The sequence below is a fragment of the Carettochelys insculpta genome, chromosome 1 (genome assembly GCF_033958435.1).
Source record: "Carettochelys insculpta isolate YL-2023 chromosome 1, ASM3395843v1, whole genome shotgun sequence".
Classification (NCBI taxonomy): domain Eukaryota; kingdom Metazoa; phylum Chordata; order Testudines; family Carettochelyidae; genus Carettochelys; species Carettochelys insculpta.
Window position 1 is genome coordinate 372,106,162 of NC_134137.1, and position 19,070 is coordinate 372,125,231.

Here is a 19,070-nt window from a genome sequence, read left to right on the forward strand (position 1 = left end):
GTGGCTGATGTGGGGATGGAGGATAAAGGCGTGGGGAAGATGTGGGGGTCCTTGAAGCAAAGTTCAGGATCAGGAGGAAGAATTGGAGCTGAGATTACTGGGGGAGATGATCTGGGAGCCAGACTAGCTGATTTACTAGAGATAGATTTATCTATTTGTAAGGCTGAAAGGAAATTGGGCAGTGGAGTGAGGTGATACTTACTGGAGGTCATGAAACCCACTGCTTCCTCACAGCTCCTGTCCCTACTGAGGTTGTCTGGGCTTAGCTCCCTGCTCTGGGGTTGTACCACTCAGGTTTGCCCCAGTCCCCTAGGTGAGCTAAATATGTGTGAGTTGCGTTGCAGTCTGGCACATGGATTCACAATGCAGCTCACGCAGTCTAGCCCAGCTGGCCTCCCAGCATCGCAGGGGGTGGGACAGTGAACGCTATCTGAGCAATGCTGCAACCTGGGCACCAGGTCACAATGCCCAGAGAGGCGAGCTCTGCCCTGAGACGCTTTGACACATACAACAATTTTGGAATGTAACCCACCGTTGATAGAACCTGATCTAGTGGAGCTGCCTGATGGGTTAGGACCCCATCCCAAGGGAGATCCCACTGATCTGGAACAGATCCTCTTCGTGTCATTTTCCATCCAGACCAGGGTTTTATCTTCATTTTTTGTACCATAAAGATGTAATTCTCTAAAGGAGAGCTCCATGTTATTGGCAGCTTGGCCTGGATTTGTCTAGGGCTGCTTTCAGCCTGGGCTGAGGTTTCATCTTCCTGAGTCACTGAGGATAAGAACTTTTAAACACTCCTCTGCCCTCATTTTTAAGCATTTCCCTTCTTTATAATTCCATTGCCTTCTATGGAGCTCCTGATTTACATCAGCAGGACTGACAAAAGGATCAGGGCCCAGCTCACTAGTTTACCTCTGTACATGATTTTCCATTATCAGTGAATCTTTCAACTTCCAAACCAACAATGACCGGGTGACCATTTCTCCATGTCCCACACACAGGACAGTGAGATATGGAGTGAACAGGCGGCTCCTCCTGGCTCCATCAAGGCCCGGGCAGCTGGGAAGGAGGCAGCAGCTGCCGGCTCTCCCTAGGAGCCCTGGGGAAGTGGCAGCGACATGGCAGCTGCCCACACTCCCGCTGCTTCCCTGAGGCTCAGGAAGTGACCTACGTGTTTTCTGGCACACGCAGCTGCTGGCAGAAAAGGTCAGCAGGGAGAGGGCCCGAATATGGGACAATTAGTCCCTTTTAAAAAATAAGTAGGGATGCCTTTTTGGTGTCCCAAATACAGGACTGTCCTGCCAAATACAGGACGGATGGTCACCTCAGACACGGTATTAGAAACCTTGCATTGAAATGGGGGGGGAGGGGTGTCTGTGTGTATTCAAACATGTGACTCTCCCCGGCCGTTTGCAGAGATGAACTTAATCTAGTGCCCTTATTGGCCATCATTTCTCCCTGGCTGTCCAAAATCAAAGTGATTCAAAGCCTTCCAGCCATGTGCTGTTACCCTAATGGACATTGTCTCTCTTTTCAGGCAAGTGCCCTGAGCCACCCTATACTGCGTTTGCTGAGATTACCGTTGACAAGATCATGGTGGGCACCAAGGGGCTACACTGGTGCGGACCTGGCTATAAAAGGAAAATTGGAGCCAGTAATGTTATTTACTGTAAGAATGATACAGGGCGCATTCAGTGGACTTCAGAAACTTTTGCATGTATCCGTAAGTAATTTTCTTCCTTCCTGCATGGGCTAAACACCTCTCTTATACACACAGGCAATTTTCAGTTGATTGTGCTAATCTAGCAGCAACACAACACTCTGGGAATGCACTATCTTCTGTGCTCCTACATCTCCCTTGCACATCCACCATGAAGATATTGATGCCTTCTGACAGCACAAAACCTAATATACACGGAACTGTGCACAGTAGTCCTGCAAGTTATGTGAGGGTTGCGTTCCCACGCATCCTCGCATAACTCGAAGTTCATGTAAATGGGGTCTGCAGCTGGGGAAGCAGCAGGAGTACCTGGAGATCCTTTTCAACGATAAGTGCTGGGGCTGGGAGGAGAGACGGTTGGGGAGAATTAAGCCTGGCGGTGGGTTGGGGCCATGGGAGAGGAGCAGGGGGGTTAAGCCTGGGGTGGGTTAGGGCTGCAGGAGGCTGGGTGGATGGAGTTGAGCCAGAGCCATGTGCGGGGGGAAGGAGCTGAGCCACACGAGTCTGTGGGGGAGCTGGAGCCAGGCTGTGGGGGAAGGGAACGAGCTGGAGCCACACATGGGGGATTGAGCTGGAACCGGGGCTGCACACAGGGATTTATCTGGAGCCACATGCAGGGCAGGGTTTGAACCAGGGCTGGGGGGTTTGAACTGGGGCTGTGTGGGGCTGGGAGATTTTGAGGTGCGCTTAACTCTCTTTAATGCTACTGGAAACCATGCATTTGGAGGGTTTACTGTAAAAGGAAAATTAAAACAATGAGTTTTTAACTACTTAATAAGCATTTACTGAAGAGCTAGAAATGCCACATGGTTGATCTAATACATAGGAAAAGGAAAACAAAACAGACTGGAAGTTGAATGGATAAAAAGAGTGGAAACACACAGCTGACAAAACAAAAGATGTATGTTACCTTGGAGGCCAAAGCTTCTGTCAGGAACAAAACAGGGATGGTCACAGACCACAACTCCACCTCTGAGCTATGGAAGAGTCTGTATCTGAATACAAATCCAAACAGCTCTTCATTTATCTAAGTTGTCATGAACGAATGCCTACAGCGAGGGTTAAATCCGGAGTGTGTGGGTTCTCTGTTGGCAAGCAGCCAGGGCTGTGTCTACACTATAGTGATCCTGCATGAGAAGTTTTTCCAGAAGAGATCTTCCAAAAAACTTCTTTTGAAAGTGCACATCCACACACAAAAGAGCGGCTCAAAAGATCGACCTGCTCTTTCAACAGAGAGCATCCACACAGCCCCTGCTCTTTCAAAAGAATCAGCCTGGGATCAAACACTCCAGCACCAGGAGGACGGCTCTTTCAAAAGAAGGGCCCACGCAGCATCTAGGCAGTGTTTTCCCCCCAAAGAATCTTTTCCTCATCTTGGAGAGGAAGAGTGCCGCATGAAAAAGGGCCACATTCTTTTGTATTCAGATCCAAACAGCACATTGTGCGTGTAGATGCGCTGCGGTTTTTTTTTTCCAAAAGCCCTGGCTTGTCTGAAAAAATTTGCTAGCGTAGACACAGCCCAGGTGAGTGAATGGGAAGGGTGTGGGGCGGGGGAGGATATTTTGAATTGAAGCAGTTACCTGAAGAGGAGTCTTTCATTTCTGTGGCCAGATGAGAGAGACAGATGTTTAAGCCTGAGCAGGCTTATGGAATTCAGTAAATATCCAGGCCTCAAGGAGATCTGGATGTACAGATATGTAAGTAGAAAAGAAATGTTTAGTCAGGTGCAATCAGATTATTTTTCATTTTGGTTTTGGTTTTGGTGCATGAATTTTTAAGCTGGCTGATGTACTCCCTGTACACTGCAACTTTTAAAGTGGATCATGGGAAGTAATTCTCTGTGCTTTAACCTGCGCTTTTTTTAGTTGATCTGTAAGACATACTTATCGAGTACGCTTCATCATGCAAATCTTTTATTTTATTAATAACTCACCTTTTTCCAGGCAATGATTTGATTCTTGTGTATCCTAGAGAAGTGTCTGCATGTACGCATGCCTAACACTTCTTCCTCCTTGTTTTCAAGCTCTCTCCTAAAAGTGGATTAAGAGCTTAGGGTTACTCCACAGGGAAACATCCCAAGTGTGTCATCCTGGGTTCTAGAGAGGGGTTTTCTCACTTGGGCAGTGGCAGCTACCTCCCTGGACCAGGGAATCTGTGACCTTGGGAAGCTTTTAAGCAGAAGCCTATAGAGGCAAAGAATTTGTAAGGTCTCTGGCAGGCCCCCACTTTCTGCCCTCGGAGTGTCAGAGTGGGGACCAGCTTTGACGTAAGTGTTTGTACGATGCTAATCATTCTATTTCTGGAGTGGGTCTGTCGCTCATGCCCAGTTCTAGAATCAACATGCAGGATATCAGAGACAGTCCCTGAATGACATAATCTATTTATTTATGACTTGCTGAGGGCTGACAATGAACTCAGTTCTGTAAGGGTCACAGAGAAAGAAATGGTTCCTGCCCTAAGGAGTTAATATACCTAATAGCATACGAATCAAACACAAACCGCACTGGCTGCCCAACACAGTTTGACCTGTGGGGAGAGGACTTCCTATTTGCTGATACCATTAACATGACTCTCACTGCTGCCTCTGTGGTTTAGTGTCTTCTGATCACAGTGGAGTCTTCATGCCTCCTGACCTACTTAGCAGCGGTATGAATGTTCAGTTTGCTGGTTCCATGGGACCACTAGCAATGAGGCAACAGAGGGTTTTCTTGTCATGTCTCCATCTATCACTCTGTCCCCATGACTGACTCATTCTTCTGCAACAAAGAAAAAGCCTTCTGACCTGATGCAGCCACCAAAGCTATTCTAAACTATTTCAAGCTGAGCTGCTGGAATGAACTTGTATCTGTCACTGTGTTCCATTTGGGAACACCCTTAGTTCTCTTTTAGGACCCCTGAGCATCACAAACATGCTTGATGCTCAGTTGTGTTCTGTGGTTGTTGTTATGTATACTATTGACACCGGTAAGAGTGGATAGTGGAGCCAATCACATGGGCTCAGTCACATGCTGCTCAAATGAGTGTATGGGGAAGTTTCCAAGGACTTAAACTCCAGGGAGATATGCCAGGGTCAAATTTGTCCTGTTATATTGTGGTTAGGGTGAGACATGGATCTAGGGACGGCATATCTGATAAGGGAAATCACAGATTTGTATAGCAAAATCAACTGTGTGCTGCTTAATGTTTCTTTATAGCAAATCCAGTCAGGTACCATTAATCAGTACATGAACACACCAAGTAAGGAAAATTATCTTTACCTTCAGACAAAGAATGGGAAAATGTAGGCAAAATGCAAGGAAAGTTTTCTGGCATTGAACTGTAGTGTACTGGGCCATGGAAGTCTCCCTAAGGAGGTAGTAGAAACTCTATCATTTGTGACCTTTTAAACTCCACCAGAACATAGAAGTTGCAGATTGGGTCAGACCAACAGTCTGTCCAGTCCAGCAACCAACCTGAAAGTGGCTAGACCCTTTTCTGCTGCACAGAAATATCTTAGAATCCCACAACAGACACATATGGAATATTTTAAATTATGTGGTATAAGGAACTACCCAGTATTGGCAGAGGTTGGCCTAGACTATTAAATGGGGCTTTTCCATTTGTGAGTCTATAAAATACCAGCTTCTCTTACTGGAAAAAAAAACAAACGTAAACTTAATCTCTTCCTTAGCAGACTCCAGGGCTACTTCTCAGCAATCACGAAGAAAATCACAGAGCAGTAGACCTAGGAATCCAGTCACCATAGTGCCATCTGACACACCAGGTACCAGTCATTAATTATGGTAACATATTTCTCCTGTTGGCTTCTGTGGCAGCAGAAGCCCAGTGTTGTGTGTTTTCCAGATCCCAGCTTTTAATGCCATGTGTTAGATTTTGTCATCCATCTGGCAGCAGCAGTTATTAATGTGGGTATTTTTCATTTTGCCTCAAAGAATTGCGGGAGGGACTAGTTTTCACTGGCGCATTATGTGCCACTGAAAATCTCACTGAAGTGATAATATCCCCACTGTGTTAAAACATTTGTCTGATGTTCTGTGTGGCTCCTTTGGATTCCATAGGTTATTGTGGGATGCCCAAGCCAGTGGAATATGCCACAGTTAGCATGGAATATGTCTTGGGCCAGGAACTGCATTACAAGTGTCTGAGTGGTTATGAAGCTCGACCTCCGACTTCTGATATCAGCGTATGTAAGGAAGAAGGTGGGAAAATCTTCTGGACAAGCCTACGTCTGCAGTGCCATAATGACAGCAGGGCTGGAGAAGTGACAGGTAAGACTGGTTGTCCTGGTGTTGTCTAGTCCTGTATGAATAAGATGTTAATTTCAGATCAGATTCATCTCCCTTTGTGCAAACATGAGCCATCTCCAGCTAGCTGTGAGATAGGTGTAGGAACAACGGGGAATCTTCAGAGGTTCTGATAGGGATGTGGAATCCATCCATGGGGAGGGAAGAGGAAAGGCTGGTATTGCATTTCATTCACCATCTTGGTCCCATCATGAAGCAGGTGGCTGCCAGCAAAAGCAAAGATAGATTCAGGCCAGATTGTGCCAGACCCTTGTGCAGACCCAGTTTCTCCAGACACAGCACTGGCAGATAAGGGGAAAAAAGTGTCCTTATCACAGATGAGGTCTGCAAAGCCTCCCAGTCCATCCCCGTTAAGTGCCACTTCTCAGAGCTTATCTGCCATTCCCACGAAACACTGGAACTAAATCACGCCTTTGAAAATTCAAAAAAATCATCTCATCTGAGTCCCCCTTGCAGCACTGGGAATTTTGGGACTACACTGCACTCCAGGCAGAACTAGAGAAGGTCTTTCAGCTTCCAAGCCAATGATGAGCTGGCAGAACCTAAGAACAATGCACTGGAAGGTGGGGGAGGGGGAGGTATTCAAACCTGAGTGCCCTTTTTCCAGTATGGAACTATGCAGGTTCCCTAAGCATATGACTGCTGTTCCTCCCAGCCTGTCCAAAAATCGAAGTGATTCAAAGCCCTTCAGCCAGGTGCTATTACCTTAATGGACCTTCTCCCTCTTTTCAGTAAAGTGCCCTGCCCCACTCTACCTTGAGTCTGCTGAGATTACCATTGACAAGTTCATGGTGGGCAGCAAGGTGCAATACCCGTGTGAACCTGGCTATAAAAGCACAGTCGGGCAGGCTAATTTTATTGTCTGTAACAATGACAACGGATTCATTCACTGGACCACAAGTGCTTCTGTATGCACAGGTAAGTAATCACCTTCCTTCCTGCTAGGTCTAAGCACATCCCTCATATCCACAGGCAATATTCAATAGATTGTGCTATTCTAGCGGCAACACAATACTGCAGTAATGAATTTTGTTTTGTGTTCCTACCTCTTCCTTGCATATCCACCATTCAGTTATTGACTCCCTCTGGCAATACCACACCTAATTCACATGGCTGTGCATACAATGAAATAAAACAATGGTTTCAGTTTATTATTACTATTTAACAATAATTCCTTCTAAGCTAGAAACGCCACATGGTTTGAGCTGGTGCATAAAAAATGGAAAGTAAAACAGACTTTAACCAGAAATTGAACCAGACCAATATAGAGTCACACTGCAAGCTGAGACAATAGGAAAATGGAAACACACTGGTTACACAGTGAAAGACATAGGCGACCCGTCAGAGGCCAGAGTTTCTGTCAGGAACGAAACAGAGCCAAAACCAAACTCCGCCTCTGAACCTTGAAAAAAACCTGGATCTGAATATAAATCCAGCCTGCCCTTTCTTTATTTGGGTGTTTAGAGCATGTTAAGGTGTGCCCCAGTGGCCTAATGGATAAGGCATTGGCCTCCTAAGCCAGGAATTGTGGGTTCAAGTCCCATCTGGGGTGAAGACTAACTTCATTAGACTATGTTAACCATCCTAATTCCAGAGTGGAGGACTTGCTGTTTGCTTATCCCAATCTCATGACACTAACTGCTGCCTCTGTGGTTTAGTCCTTTCTAACCACAGCAGGGCATCCAGGCTTCCTGATCTACTTATCAGAAGTATGAATGTTCAGCCCCATGGGAGCACTGGCAATGAGGTAACAAGATGGCTTCCCTCTCACATCTCCCAAAAACACCCTGTTCCCAACACTGCCTCCTTCTTCTTCAGCAAAGAGAAAACTCCCTCTGACTTCATGCACCCTCCAAAGCTATTTTGAACTATTTCAATCTGATTTGATGGAGGGCTCTTGTTTCTGTCACTGTGCTCCATTTCGGTGCACCCATAGTTCTAGTCTTCTTTGCTAGGAGCCCTGAACTTCACAAATGTGCTTAAAGCTCAAAGTATGTCTACACTACTGGGAAGATCAACCAGGGTCAATCTTCCAGAGTTCAGTTTTACTCAGCTGGTAGAGATGCGTGGAATCAAACTATCTGCAGTCGGCAGTCAACCCTTGTGCTCCTCGACACCATGACGCATAAGGGAAGTTGATGGGAGAAACTCTCCCATTGACATCCCTCTGTGTGGACAGCCAGGTGAGTTGATTGCAGATAAGTCGAGTCTAGCTACGCCATTGCTGTAGCTAGAATTGTGTATCTGCCATCAACCTATGTCCCTAATGTAGAACAAGCCTCAGTTGTGATCGCTGGCCATTGTTACATATACATAGACACTGGTAAGAATGGATAGTGGAGCCAATAACATGCTCCGCCACATGCTGCACTAATGTGAGTATGAAGCAATTTCCATACACTTAAGATGAAATATACAAGAACTCAATTAGTCCTGTTATGCCTGAGGTATAAGAGGCTGGCGACAGAGGGCCTTTTTGCTGGCAGAGGCATGTTCACACGGCCTCTTTACTGCCGGCACCCACCTCTGCTGAGCCTGAGCTCTTGTGTAGCTATGCTAATGAGCATAGGACCATGCTAATGAGCGGCCATTTGCAATTTTGAAGCTGCTCATTAGCATGGACCAGCTGTGAAATCTGTGCCATGTAGACCCAGCCATAGTCTAGTTTATATATTTAATCCTGCTATGCACCATTAACTCACACATGAACATACAACATAGGGAAATACTACCTTTACCATCAAAGTAATAATGGGAAGATATAGGCAAACCATGAGGAAAATTTCCTGGCATTGAGATTTAGTCTAATGGGCTGTGGAACTGTCTCCCTAGGGAGGTAGTAGGAATCCTGTCATTTGTGACTTTTTAAAATAGGCAACACCAAAAAACAAACAAAAGAACATAGGAATTGATAGATTAGCTCCCTGTATTGGGAGGGGCCAGACCCTGGTGCTTCAGAGAAAGACCTAAGAATCCCACAGCAGGCACATATGGAATATTTTGAACAATGTAGGGGCAAAATATATGCTGGAAGGAACTACCCTGTATTGGCAGGCATTGGCCTAGACCAGGGGTTGGCTCCGGAGACATATGAGACTCTTTAAAAACTTCTTTGTGGCTCCTGACTCTATAATTTGAAAGTAAAAATTATTTTCAATATTTTGGCGAACATCTAAAAGCCCAACAATGAACAACTCATCTCTAAATGGCAAACCATCTGTGATCTCAAAACGCTGGATGACTCCCCCTTTAATATGTGCAGGGCATTGTGGGATATGTGTGTGTGCTGTTCTTAAAATAGGGGTTACAAAAAGTACGGTTTGACCTTGTTTATTAAGGAGCATCTCATATTCACATGGTTTGAGGCTCTCAAATTATTCAGTTTTTTACCACATTTGAAAAAATGGCTCTTCTTGCTCTTTTGGTGGCTGACCCCTGGCCTAGGCAGTCAAATGGGGCTTTTGCGTTTGTGATTCTATAGACTACCTGCTTGTCTTACAGAAAAAAAAAAACACCGAACTTAATCTCCTCCTCAGGGCACTTCAGTGATGCTTCACAGCAGTCAGGAGGAACACCACAAAGGAGTGCACCTGAGAATCCAGTCACCATAGTGCCATCTGATGCAGCAGGTACCAGTCATCCATTTCAGTAACATGCTTCTGCTGTTGGCTTCCATGGAAGCAGAAAAAGGCCAGTGTTGAGGGTTTTCCACATCCCAGCCTGTGATGTTGTGTATTGGATTCTGTCATTATTGAGTCAGACACAACAGTTAGAAAACCCAAGTGCTAGGAGTTGTGAGCAGATGATGGCATTTTTCATAATGCACCAAAGAATTAGGAGACTGCTTTTCTCCACACAGACACTGATGTGATAAGAGCAACCGTGGGATAAAAATTGTGCCTAACTAATTGTCTGGTGCCTTTGGATTCCATAGGTTATTGTGGGATGCCCAAGCCAGTGGAATACGCCACAGATAGAGTGATGGAGTACACTGTGGGTCAGGAACTTCATTACAAGTGTCTGAGTGGTTATGATGCTCAACCCCCAACTTCTGACATCAGCGTATGTAAGGAAGAAGGTGGGAAAATCTTCTGGACAAGCCTACGTCTGCAGTGCCATAATGACAGCAGGGGTGGAGAAGCGATGACTCTATCGCTTCCAATTACAGGTACAACGGGATGTCCTGGTGTTCACTAGGCCCACATGAATGGGGTATTAGCTCCAGCTCAGATTCATCTCCCTTTGCTCAGGTGGCTGTCATCTCCAGCTGGCTGAGATAGGTGTAGGGAACAGTAGGAACTCTTCAGAGGTTCCAACTGGGGTGTGGAAACCACCCATGGGGAAGCGAAGAGGAAGTGACAGCTTGTAGTCTGGTCTTGGGATTCTTTCATCCTCTGGGTCACTTCACTAGGCAAGTGGCTGCCAGCAAAAGCAATGATCACTGTGGGGCTAGGCTGTGCTGACCCAGTTTTTCCAAATGTGTTGCAAAGCTCCTCCTCAGCCTTGGTGGGCCTCATGCTGGTTTGCTGGCTTCAGAGGCTTGCAGCAGCCCTGAGTTGAGGCACTTTCTCTAGGGCACCAGCTGCCATTTGTTGAGCTGCTCTCATCATTGTCCAGCAAGGGGCAAAGTGGGGAAACCCAATTCCATAGTCTCTGGTCACCTCCAAGTGGTACAGGGCAGGACTTACCAAAACCAGTCCTGTTCTCATGCTGTAATGGGAAGAGGGTGGTTTGGGGAGCCTGAGCTCACCCTCTTCTCTGGGCTCCAGCCCAGAGACCCTGTGAAAGAAGCTACCTGCAAACATCTCCAACAAGTCATCTAAGAGCTGCGACTCCCTGGGCCACTTCCTAGGGCCCTGTCCAGCACTTTCCTTAGCTGCATGTTCTTCTCTGGCATCTTGTTGCACTTGCTCCTCCTGGATCCTCCACAGCACCTTCTCTCCTCAGCTCTTGCACACAGTCTTAACTGGCTGTTAATTGACCCACATGTGTCCTAATTAGTCTGACTCCCTGGCCTCTGGGAACCTCTTAAATGGCTCCAGGTGCATTTATTGTCTTGAATTCCCTGATTGATTCTTGCAAGTTCCTGATAGTTCTAGAGTAGCCTCTCGTAGTTTACCCTGGGAAGAGGGACCTATTTAATCCAGGGCTAATATACTTCCCTTCTACTATTCTCCTTTAGCCCCCCCTGGCCTGATTCTGTCACAATGCCATTAGCAGGTAAGGAAAAAGAAGTGTCCTTATCATAGATGAGATCCAAAAGCCTTCCAATCAAGCAACATTAACTGCCACTTCTCAGAGCACACCTGCCATCCCAGCAACATGCAGGGGCTGAGTTCACCCATGTGAAAAGCTTCAGAATATGGTGGCTCATCTGAGTCCCTCCTGTAGTGCTGGGACTTTTGGGATTTCAGTGAGCTGTAGGCAAATCTATGTTAGGTTTTTATATACCTCATATTACCACAGTATTCAAGCACCTCACAAAGCGTCATTTATTTGTCTGTACAACACCCCTCTGAGGTAGGGCAGAACTATCATCCCCATTTCACAGGCTCAGATAGGATAAGGCCCAGATGCCGAATTGATTTCTGCAGAAGTTAGGAGTCTATGCACCATTTTGAATCCAGACCTAAGTAATGTGTTTAAAGTCACAGATCAAGCCTGTAGCAAAACAAGGAATTGAGCATTGGTCTGCTAATGTCTAAGCGAAGACCTTATGGCTGGACCATCCTTCCTTCCCAGCTGGCATAAAATAATATTGTGCCCCTTGGTGAGATCTCAGTTCCTCAGATGTTGCTGCTCACGTCACATCCATGTATAACAGGTAGTAGACAGGGCACATTCCAAGCCTGGAAGTGTTGTGTGGTTATTTAAAAAGAAAACATATTCACTCTCCTTTTTAATCTCTGTAATGCAGAGAGGTGAGTTCCTAATCCTTTCCATACACCCTTTTCTCTACATTAATTTTGGGAGAGCTGCTACTTTCTTTAGAACTGTACTAATCACTCTGGCTGTGTCTACACTTGCATTCCTTTTTCGAAAGAGGCATGAAAATGAAGGGAATTGAAAATGCAAACGAGGTGCATATTTACATATCTGGCACCTCACTTGCATATCCTTCTTTCAAAAGAAGAAAAGCAGTGTAGAAGGGTTCTTTTCAGGATGGGGTTTACTTTTGAAAGAGCCATTTCTACACTGCTTTTCTTCTTTCGAAGGAAGTATATGCAAATGAGATGCCAGATATGTAAATCTATGCCTCATTTACATTTTTGATTACCTTCATTTGCATGCCTCTTTCAAAGGAGAAATGCTAATGTAGACATAGCCTCTGTGACATTTCAGATAGTGTCATCTGCTAACAAGCATTATTTTTGTGTCTTTTCAAAAGTTGCTGTCATAGTCTTCCTGATCATTTTCATCATTTTGGCATGTCTCATTGTACAGAAACCATGGTAAGTAGCATGCATGGTAAGAATGAGTTAACTGAACCTAAACAATCTTTAGCATTCATGGAGGTGTTAGCTATATCACTCAATACACAGCAGGGGTGGGATTCATTGGTGTACTCTCTTGCATTTTATGAAGGATTAACTATATAATATAGAGACACAATTTTAAACCAATCAAGATTAGTGTTTTTAAGGTTGACATGGTCACCTGAACCTGCTTACTCAATAAAATCTTCAAAATGGGTCTGGGAGACAGAGGTATTAATAAAAGGAATAAGATGGCAAATAATGCGTGGACAACATTGCTAAGAGGAAAATGAGGTCTCATTGGTGCAAATGTAAATTTAAGGTGACAATGAAAGGGATTCTTTAATACCTGGATGATTAGGTCATACACATCCATAGGAAAAAAGTAGTCAAGTAGCACTTTAAAGACTAACAAAATAATTTATTAGGTGAGCTTCCATGGGACGGATACACTTCTTCAGGCCATAGCCATACCAGAACAGACTCAATATTTAAGGCACAGAGAACGAAAAACATTAATCAAGGTGGACAAATCAGAAAAAAAATTATCAAGATGAGCAAATCAGAGAGTAGAGGGACAGAAGGGGGGTGGGGAGAGTCAAGAATTAGATTAAACCAAGTATGCAAACGAGCCCCTATACTGACCCAGAAAATTCCCATCCTGGTTGAAACCACGTGTTAATGTGTCGAATTTGAATATAAAAGAGAGTTCAGCGGCCTCTCTTTCAAGAGTGTTGTGAAAATTCCTCTTCAGTAACACACAAACTCTTGAGTCATTAACAGAACGGTCCACTCCATTAAAATCCCGGCTAACAGGTTTGTGGATCAGGAGTGTTTTTATGTCTGTTTTGTGCCCTTTAACTTTGTCTAGGAGAGTTTGAAATCTGTCCAATATACAAAGCATCTGGGCATTGTTGGCACATGCTGGCATATATGATGTTAGTTGAGGAACATGAGAATGTGTCCGTGATTCTGTGAATAACCTGGTTAGGTCCAGTGATGGTATCTCCAGAAAAAGATATGTGGACAAAGTTGGCAGCGGGCTTTGTTGCAAGGAAGAGGTCCACCTTGATTACTGTATTTGGTTCCTGTGCCTTAAATATTGAGTCTGTTCTGGTCTGGCTATGGGCTGAAGAAGTGGGTCTGTCCCACGAAAGCTCACCAAATAAATCATTTTGTTAGTCTTTAAAGCGCTACTTGACTGCTTTTTTGTTTAGATCGTATATATTCTAGCACGGCTTCCTCTCTGTTACTATTCAACATCCATAGGACTTTTTGTTGTCTTTGCAGATACAGACTAACCCCTCTGATACTTGTCACCAGACTAGGTCTTATTGGCCTAGGTGTGGCACTATCATAAGTGCTAAATCTAGCACCACATCCTCTGTGCCCTCTGGCTTGAAGTGGTTTCCTTTGCATGCAGAAGTTACAGTTTGGTTCAATGGCTCTCAGCACCCCCATTTGGCAGATTGTTCCAGCATCCCTGGGCATAGAAAGAAAGTATAGAGTCAAATATAGTAAAATCTTAAAATGACTCAAACTGTACCATAGAATTTCTCTGGATAGACACATCATACTTGAATAATAAGAGTGTAGTAATAGGGGTATATTACCAATGCCCTGACCAGGATCGTGCTGGTGACTCTCAAATAACCAGGTAGATTAGAGAGACTATAAAAATACAAGATCAGTAATTCCAACTATCACCAGGTTCACTGGGTACATGTCACCTCAGGACAGGATGCAGAAATAAAATTTTGAGACACCATTAATGACTGCTGCTTGGAGCAGTTATTCTGGGAACCCACAAGAGAAGAGGCAATTATCGATTTATTCACAATTTTTGCATGGGTGCAAGAGGTAGATATTGCTGAACCACTTGGTAATAGCAACCAGAAGAGTCGTGTGTTTGGGGAGGAATAATAAAGAAGCCCACCATGTAGCACTGAACCTCAGAAAGGGGAGCCACACAAAAATGAGATAGCTAGTTAAATGGAATTTAAATGGACAAGTCATGAGACTGAAATAACTGCAAGACGCATGGGATTTTTTAAAAAAAAACACCAAAAAAGAGGCTGAATTAAATACCTCTCCCATATGAAAAAGAATCATAAGACAAAAAATATGCCACCATGACGAAACAACAGAATAAAAGAAGCAGCAAGAGGCAAAAAGGGCTTCCTTAGAATTTAAAAGTCAAATCTTTCCTGAGGAGAAGAGAAAAGAGCATAAACTCTGGCAAGTCACATAGAAAAGTATAATTAGACAGGCCAAAGAGGAATTGGAAGTGCAACTAGCAAAAGACTCAGAAACTAAGAGCAATAAATAATTAAATAAATAAATAAATAAATAAATACCTTTTTAAAAAGTATACCAGAAGCAGGAAGCCTTCCAAACAATCAGTGGGGCCACTGGACAATTTATTCCTTTACATAAGAACTAGGGGTCACACAGTGACATTAATAGGCAGCGGGTTTAAAAGAAAAGCTGTACTTCTTCCCAGAACTAGCAGTCAACCTGTGGAACTCATTGCCAGAGGATAATGTGAAGGCCAAAACTAAAACTGGATTAAAAAAGGATGTGGGTAATCAACGGAGGACCAATGACTAATACCAAAGTGGCAAGAAATGCAACCCTATGTTGTGAGTATCCCTATACCTCTGACTGCTAAATGATGGGACTAGATGACAGGGGATGGATCATTCCACAATTGCCTTGTTCTGTTCATTTCCTCTGAAGCATCCGTCATTGGCCAGTATCAGAAGGCAGGGTACTGAGCTATACAGACTATTGGTCTGACCCAGTATGGCCATTCTTATCTTCTTATTTAATAAGTCACTTTCTTTCTAGAAGCACAGTTGGTCACCTCTCACCCTAACTACATGTCCCTGATTCATCAGTCAAGCTGTGACCATATCAGGCGTCAGATTTATTTTAGTCTGGACTTTTTCCATCATGCTTTTTCCATCCTAGCTTATCACCAAGATCACATTACAGGGAAGATGAACAGTTATTATTTAGCCTTAAGCAAGGCCTGGAAACAACTGGTGCGCACCTATCTATTCCACCAGCATGCCTCTAGCGCTATGATATTGTTTTTGGCATTTCTACTTTCATTTTAAAAAAGGAAAGTCTTTAGCTGTTATGCATGGCAATGAAACCTTTGAAAAGTGAACCAGGATGCAGAGAAAAACAGAAGCAGGGGATGCATTGCGCATCAAGAATGTATTGTATATACAGGGTGCACCTCTCTAATCCAGAACTCTTTTGTCCAGCAGCATCCGTAATCCATAATCTGTAGTTAGTTGGACTACTGCTTTTCGTGGGTGTGGCCAAGTTTCCGGTGGTCCCATAAAGTTTATTTCTAGCCACTGGTCCTGGCTGTCTGTGTTCTGTGCTGTTATTGAGCTGTAATTTACCTCTAAACGTCTTCTAAGAGCCCGGTAATCAGTGGAACTGTTAGTAATGTGCTAGATAATACTGACCTCCCATGTTCTGGTAAATTTTCTTTTGTGGCACTGATCCAGTCCCAAGGGTAAGAGAGGTTCAACCTGTACTTATTCTGAGGTCCAGAAAGAGATGAGCAGCAGACATAAGAATTTAGGAACAGCTATACTGGGTCAGGCCAAAAGTCTATCTAGCTCAGTGTCCTATCTTCTGACAGGGCCCAATGCCAGGTCCCTATTTCAATGATCAGTTGAAAGCTTCAGGTTGAGAAGACAAGGGCAAAAAACATGAACAATGTCATGGTAGGGGTCTACCACTGACCACCAGATCAGGATGTGTATAGAGCTATTGAGGGTGGATGGTGAGCACACATGGGTTGCCATGTTTTCTGGCATCTGTCTAGAAGAAATCAAGGTCTGGATGACAGTTAGCTAAGAAAGCTCCACTCAAATAAGCAGGCCAAAACTAAAACTGGATTGAAAAAAGATGTGGGTAATCAATGGAGGACCAATGACTAACAGCAAAGTTGCAAGAAATGCAACCCTATGTTGTGGGTGTCCCTACACCTCTGACTGCTAAATGATGGGACTAGATGACAGGGGATGGATCACTCCACAATTGTCCTGTTCTGTTCATTTCCTCTGAAGCATCCGTCATTGGCCAGTATCAGAAGGCAGGGTACTGAGCTATACAGACTATTGGTCTGACCCAGTATGGCCATTCTTATCTTCTCATTTAATAAGTCACTTTCTTTCTAGAAGCATATATGATGTTGGAATCAGTTGCCTGCTGCATTTCTTATCCTTTGTATTTGACAAGCAGGCCATGCTCCTTCCTTTCAGAGGCAGGATCTTAGCAATTCTCCTGTGCCTTTTTCATCATTCTTGCCTTGTGCCTACCACAGGACTGGCATAGTACCATCAAACCATTCAGAAACAGATGCAGGACCTGTTTACTAAGCAGGGTCTTATACAGAAGGCACTTGGCTCCAGGGCTCTTTCTTCTGGTCAATTTCCAGTTTAAGCTTAAAATACTTGCTTAGGTTATTAAAATCTTATTTTAAATGAACTGTGCACATTCGCTTCAAGGTTTTATATGGTAACAGGTGACCTCAATCTCTCACTTCTATCCCCTACTATATCAGGGACATGCTGCATTCTAACCAAGGCCTGTGATTTTACTGTATTGCTACAGGAAAGAGAGGAGTTCCACAGGAAAAGTAAATGCTGAAAAGTACATTGCAACAGCAGCAGCAAAAGTGGAAATGAAGAATGAGGAGGAAGCTCAAAGACTAAAACTGGATGTGTAAAGGAAGAAACAGAGGGGTCACTTTAATACTTAAGCTGTCTTGCAATGGGACAGATTGATGTTCCCCAGCACTGACTCCTGCCTAGAACCAAGACATTTGGCCTCTTGGTGTTAGGAAAAAGCATATAGCATACACAGTATGGGCCAGATTATTATTAACAAAGAACATCTTTCACATTTCTTTCAAGTTACTATTATGTATGTATCTCTAAGAACTGTAGAATTAAAAAACTACACAATTAAAAGTATGGAAATTCCAGTTATGGACAGGTAAATACACATTCTAATACAGTCAGCATTCATGTAATCCCTTTTTAAAAAGTAACAAGTGTAAAGTTTCAGGTTGGGTATTCCAGAAATAGCTTTCACTCTGTGCCTTTATTTCTGAAGTTGTTTACTAGACATGCTCTTCCTCCTGCTCTCTTATATGTATTTCCAATACAGGTGACAAAGGCTCACGAACTACCATCTGGTATAAGTGGTCCACAGACCTGACCTGACTAATCATATATAGACACCACTGTTACTGTTAGTCAGACACCACTACCATGCTGCTTACTCCTGTCCAAGCCACATCTTTGACACTTCCCATCCTACCTCTGACGGCTTATCTTACTTTCCGTACATTGCCCAGCAGTGACACCTTTCTCCCACACTCACTGCTCCTTTTGAGGAGGAAAACCCAATTCACTTCAATCACTCTTTTCATGGGAGCTGAAAAGTCTCATCATACCGTCTTCCTCCTCCCACTGAAATAGAGGCTTCCCTTTGCCATTACAGACCACACATCCATCTTCATCCTTGCACTCTACCCTTATATTGCAGACTATCCCATTCATCAGAGCAGACTAGGACATTGTTTAGCATAAAGGATGACAGCCTTGTCTGCAGACCAGTGCTCCACAAGCTGTGAGGAACACCTACTAGGCAGGTGAAAAGGAATATTTTTTTGAAGAGGCGTATAGCAGATCCTAGGCCAGCCCTCCAAAGGTGGTGGAGTAGGCAGGAGTGAGTCATGAACGAATGCCTGTAAAGAGTTAAACCCAGAGATAGTGGGTTCTCTGTTGGCAAACAGCCAGGTGAGCCAATGGGAAGAGAAAGGAGATTTATGACTTGAAGTAGTTACCTGCTGAGAGGTTCTTTCCTTTGTATGGCTAGAGGAGAGAGACACAAAGATGATCTGAGCCTGGACCAAGCTTGGAGAATTTCAGTAAATATCCAGTTCTCAAGGAGATCTGGGCATACAGATAGGTAAGTAGAAAGGAAATGTTTAGGCAGACATGATGAGGTTATTTTTTCATTTTGGGTTTGATATGGGACTTCTCAGGCTGGCTGAGGTACCCCCCCCATGTACACTGTAACTTTTAAACTGAATTTCAGGGAAGCAATTCTCTGTGCTTTAATCTACCTTTTTAAGTTGCTCTGTAACACCTAGCAACCAAGTATGCTTTAGCATGTATATATTTTATTTTGTTAATAAATCACGTTTATTAAAAAAAGGCAATTATTTGATTCCTGTGTCCTAGACAGACTTTTTTTATAATGTTACTTATTTTGTTGTTCTAATGTCTAAACAGGTAATGTTGGAAAATTGCATCCACACAGCTACAGCATTATAAAATGGCACATTCTTATACAGCCATAGTTCAAATCCACAACATTGCAAAAGGAGCCGTCACATGAGCCGGTAATAGTCATGATTTGTTCGCTCAAGTTCCTTTGCGACCTTGAAAGGGATGGGGAGTTGGCAAAAGCCGTGTGCAAGGTGGAGTAATTATTTTCAGGGAAAAGCTCTCTTATCTCAAATTATCC

At 43.9% G+C, this 19,070-nt stretch overlaps 1 protein-coding gene and 1 non-coding gene across 5 annotated transcripts in view; both read left to right on the forward strand.

Moving 5' to 3' along the window:
* Nucleotides 1-18,731, forward strand: part of IL2RA (interleukin 2 receptor subunit alpha) — a 61,886-nt gene extending 43,155 nt beyond the window's left edge. The window contains exons 3-10 of one of the 4 annotated variants that reach the window (XM_074984185.1): nt 1,541-1,726; nt 5,394-5,486; nt 5,782-5,991; nt 6,760-6,945; nt 9,564-9,656; nt 9,962-10,195; nt 12,416-12,479; nt 17,145-18,731. In XM_074984185.1, the coding sequence (XP_074840286.1) occupies nt 1,541-1,726; nt 5,394-5,486; nt 5,782-5,991; nt 6,760-6,945; nt 9,564-9,656; nt 9,962-10,195; nt 12,416-12,479; nt 17,145-17,259 (1,181 nt within the window). In that variant the 3' untranslated portion in view covers nt 17,260-18,731. The remainder of the gene's footprint in view (nt 1-1,540; nt 1,727-5,393; nt 5,487-5,781; nt 5,992-6,759; nt 6,946-9,563; nt 9,657-9,961; nt 10,196-12,415; nt 12,480-17,144) is intronic. The other 3 variants (XM_074984186.1, XM_074984188.1, XM_074984187.1) reach the window with 3 other exon arrangements.
* Nucleotides 7,507-7,579, forward strand: TRNAR-CCU (transfer RNA arginine (anticodon CCU)). The gene has a single exon. It is a non-coding gene; the product is annotated as a tRNA-Arg (tRNA).
* Nucleotides 18,732-19,070: the final 339 nt, after the last annotated feature.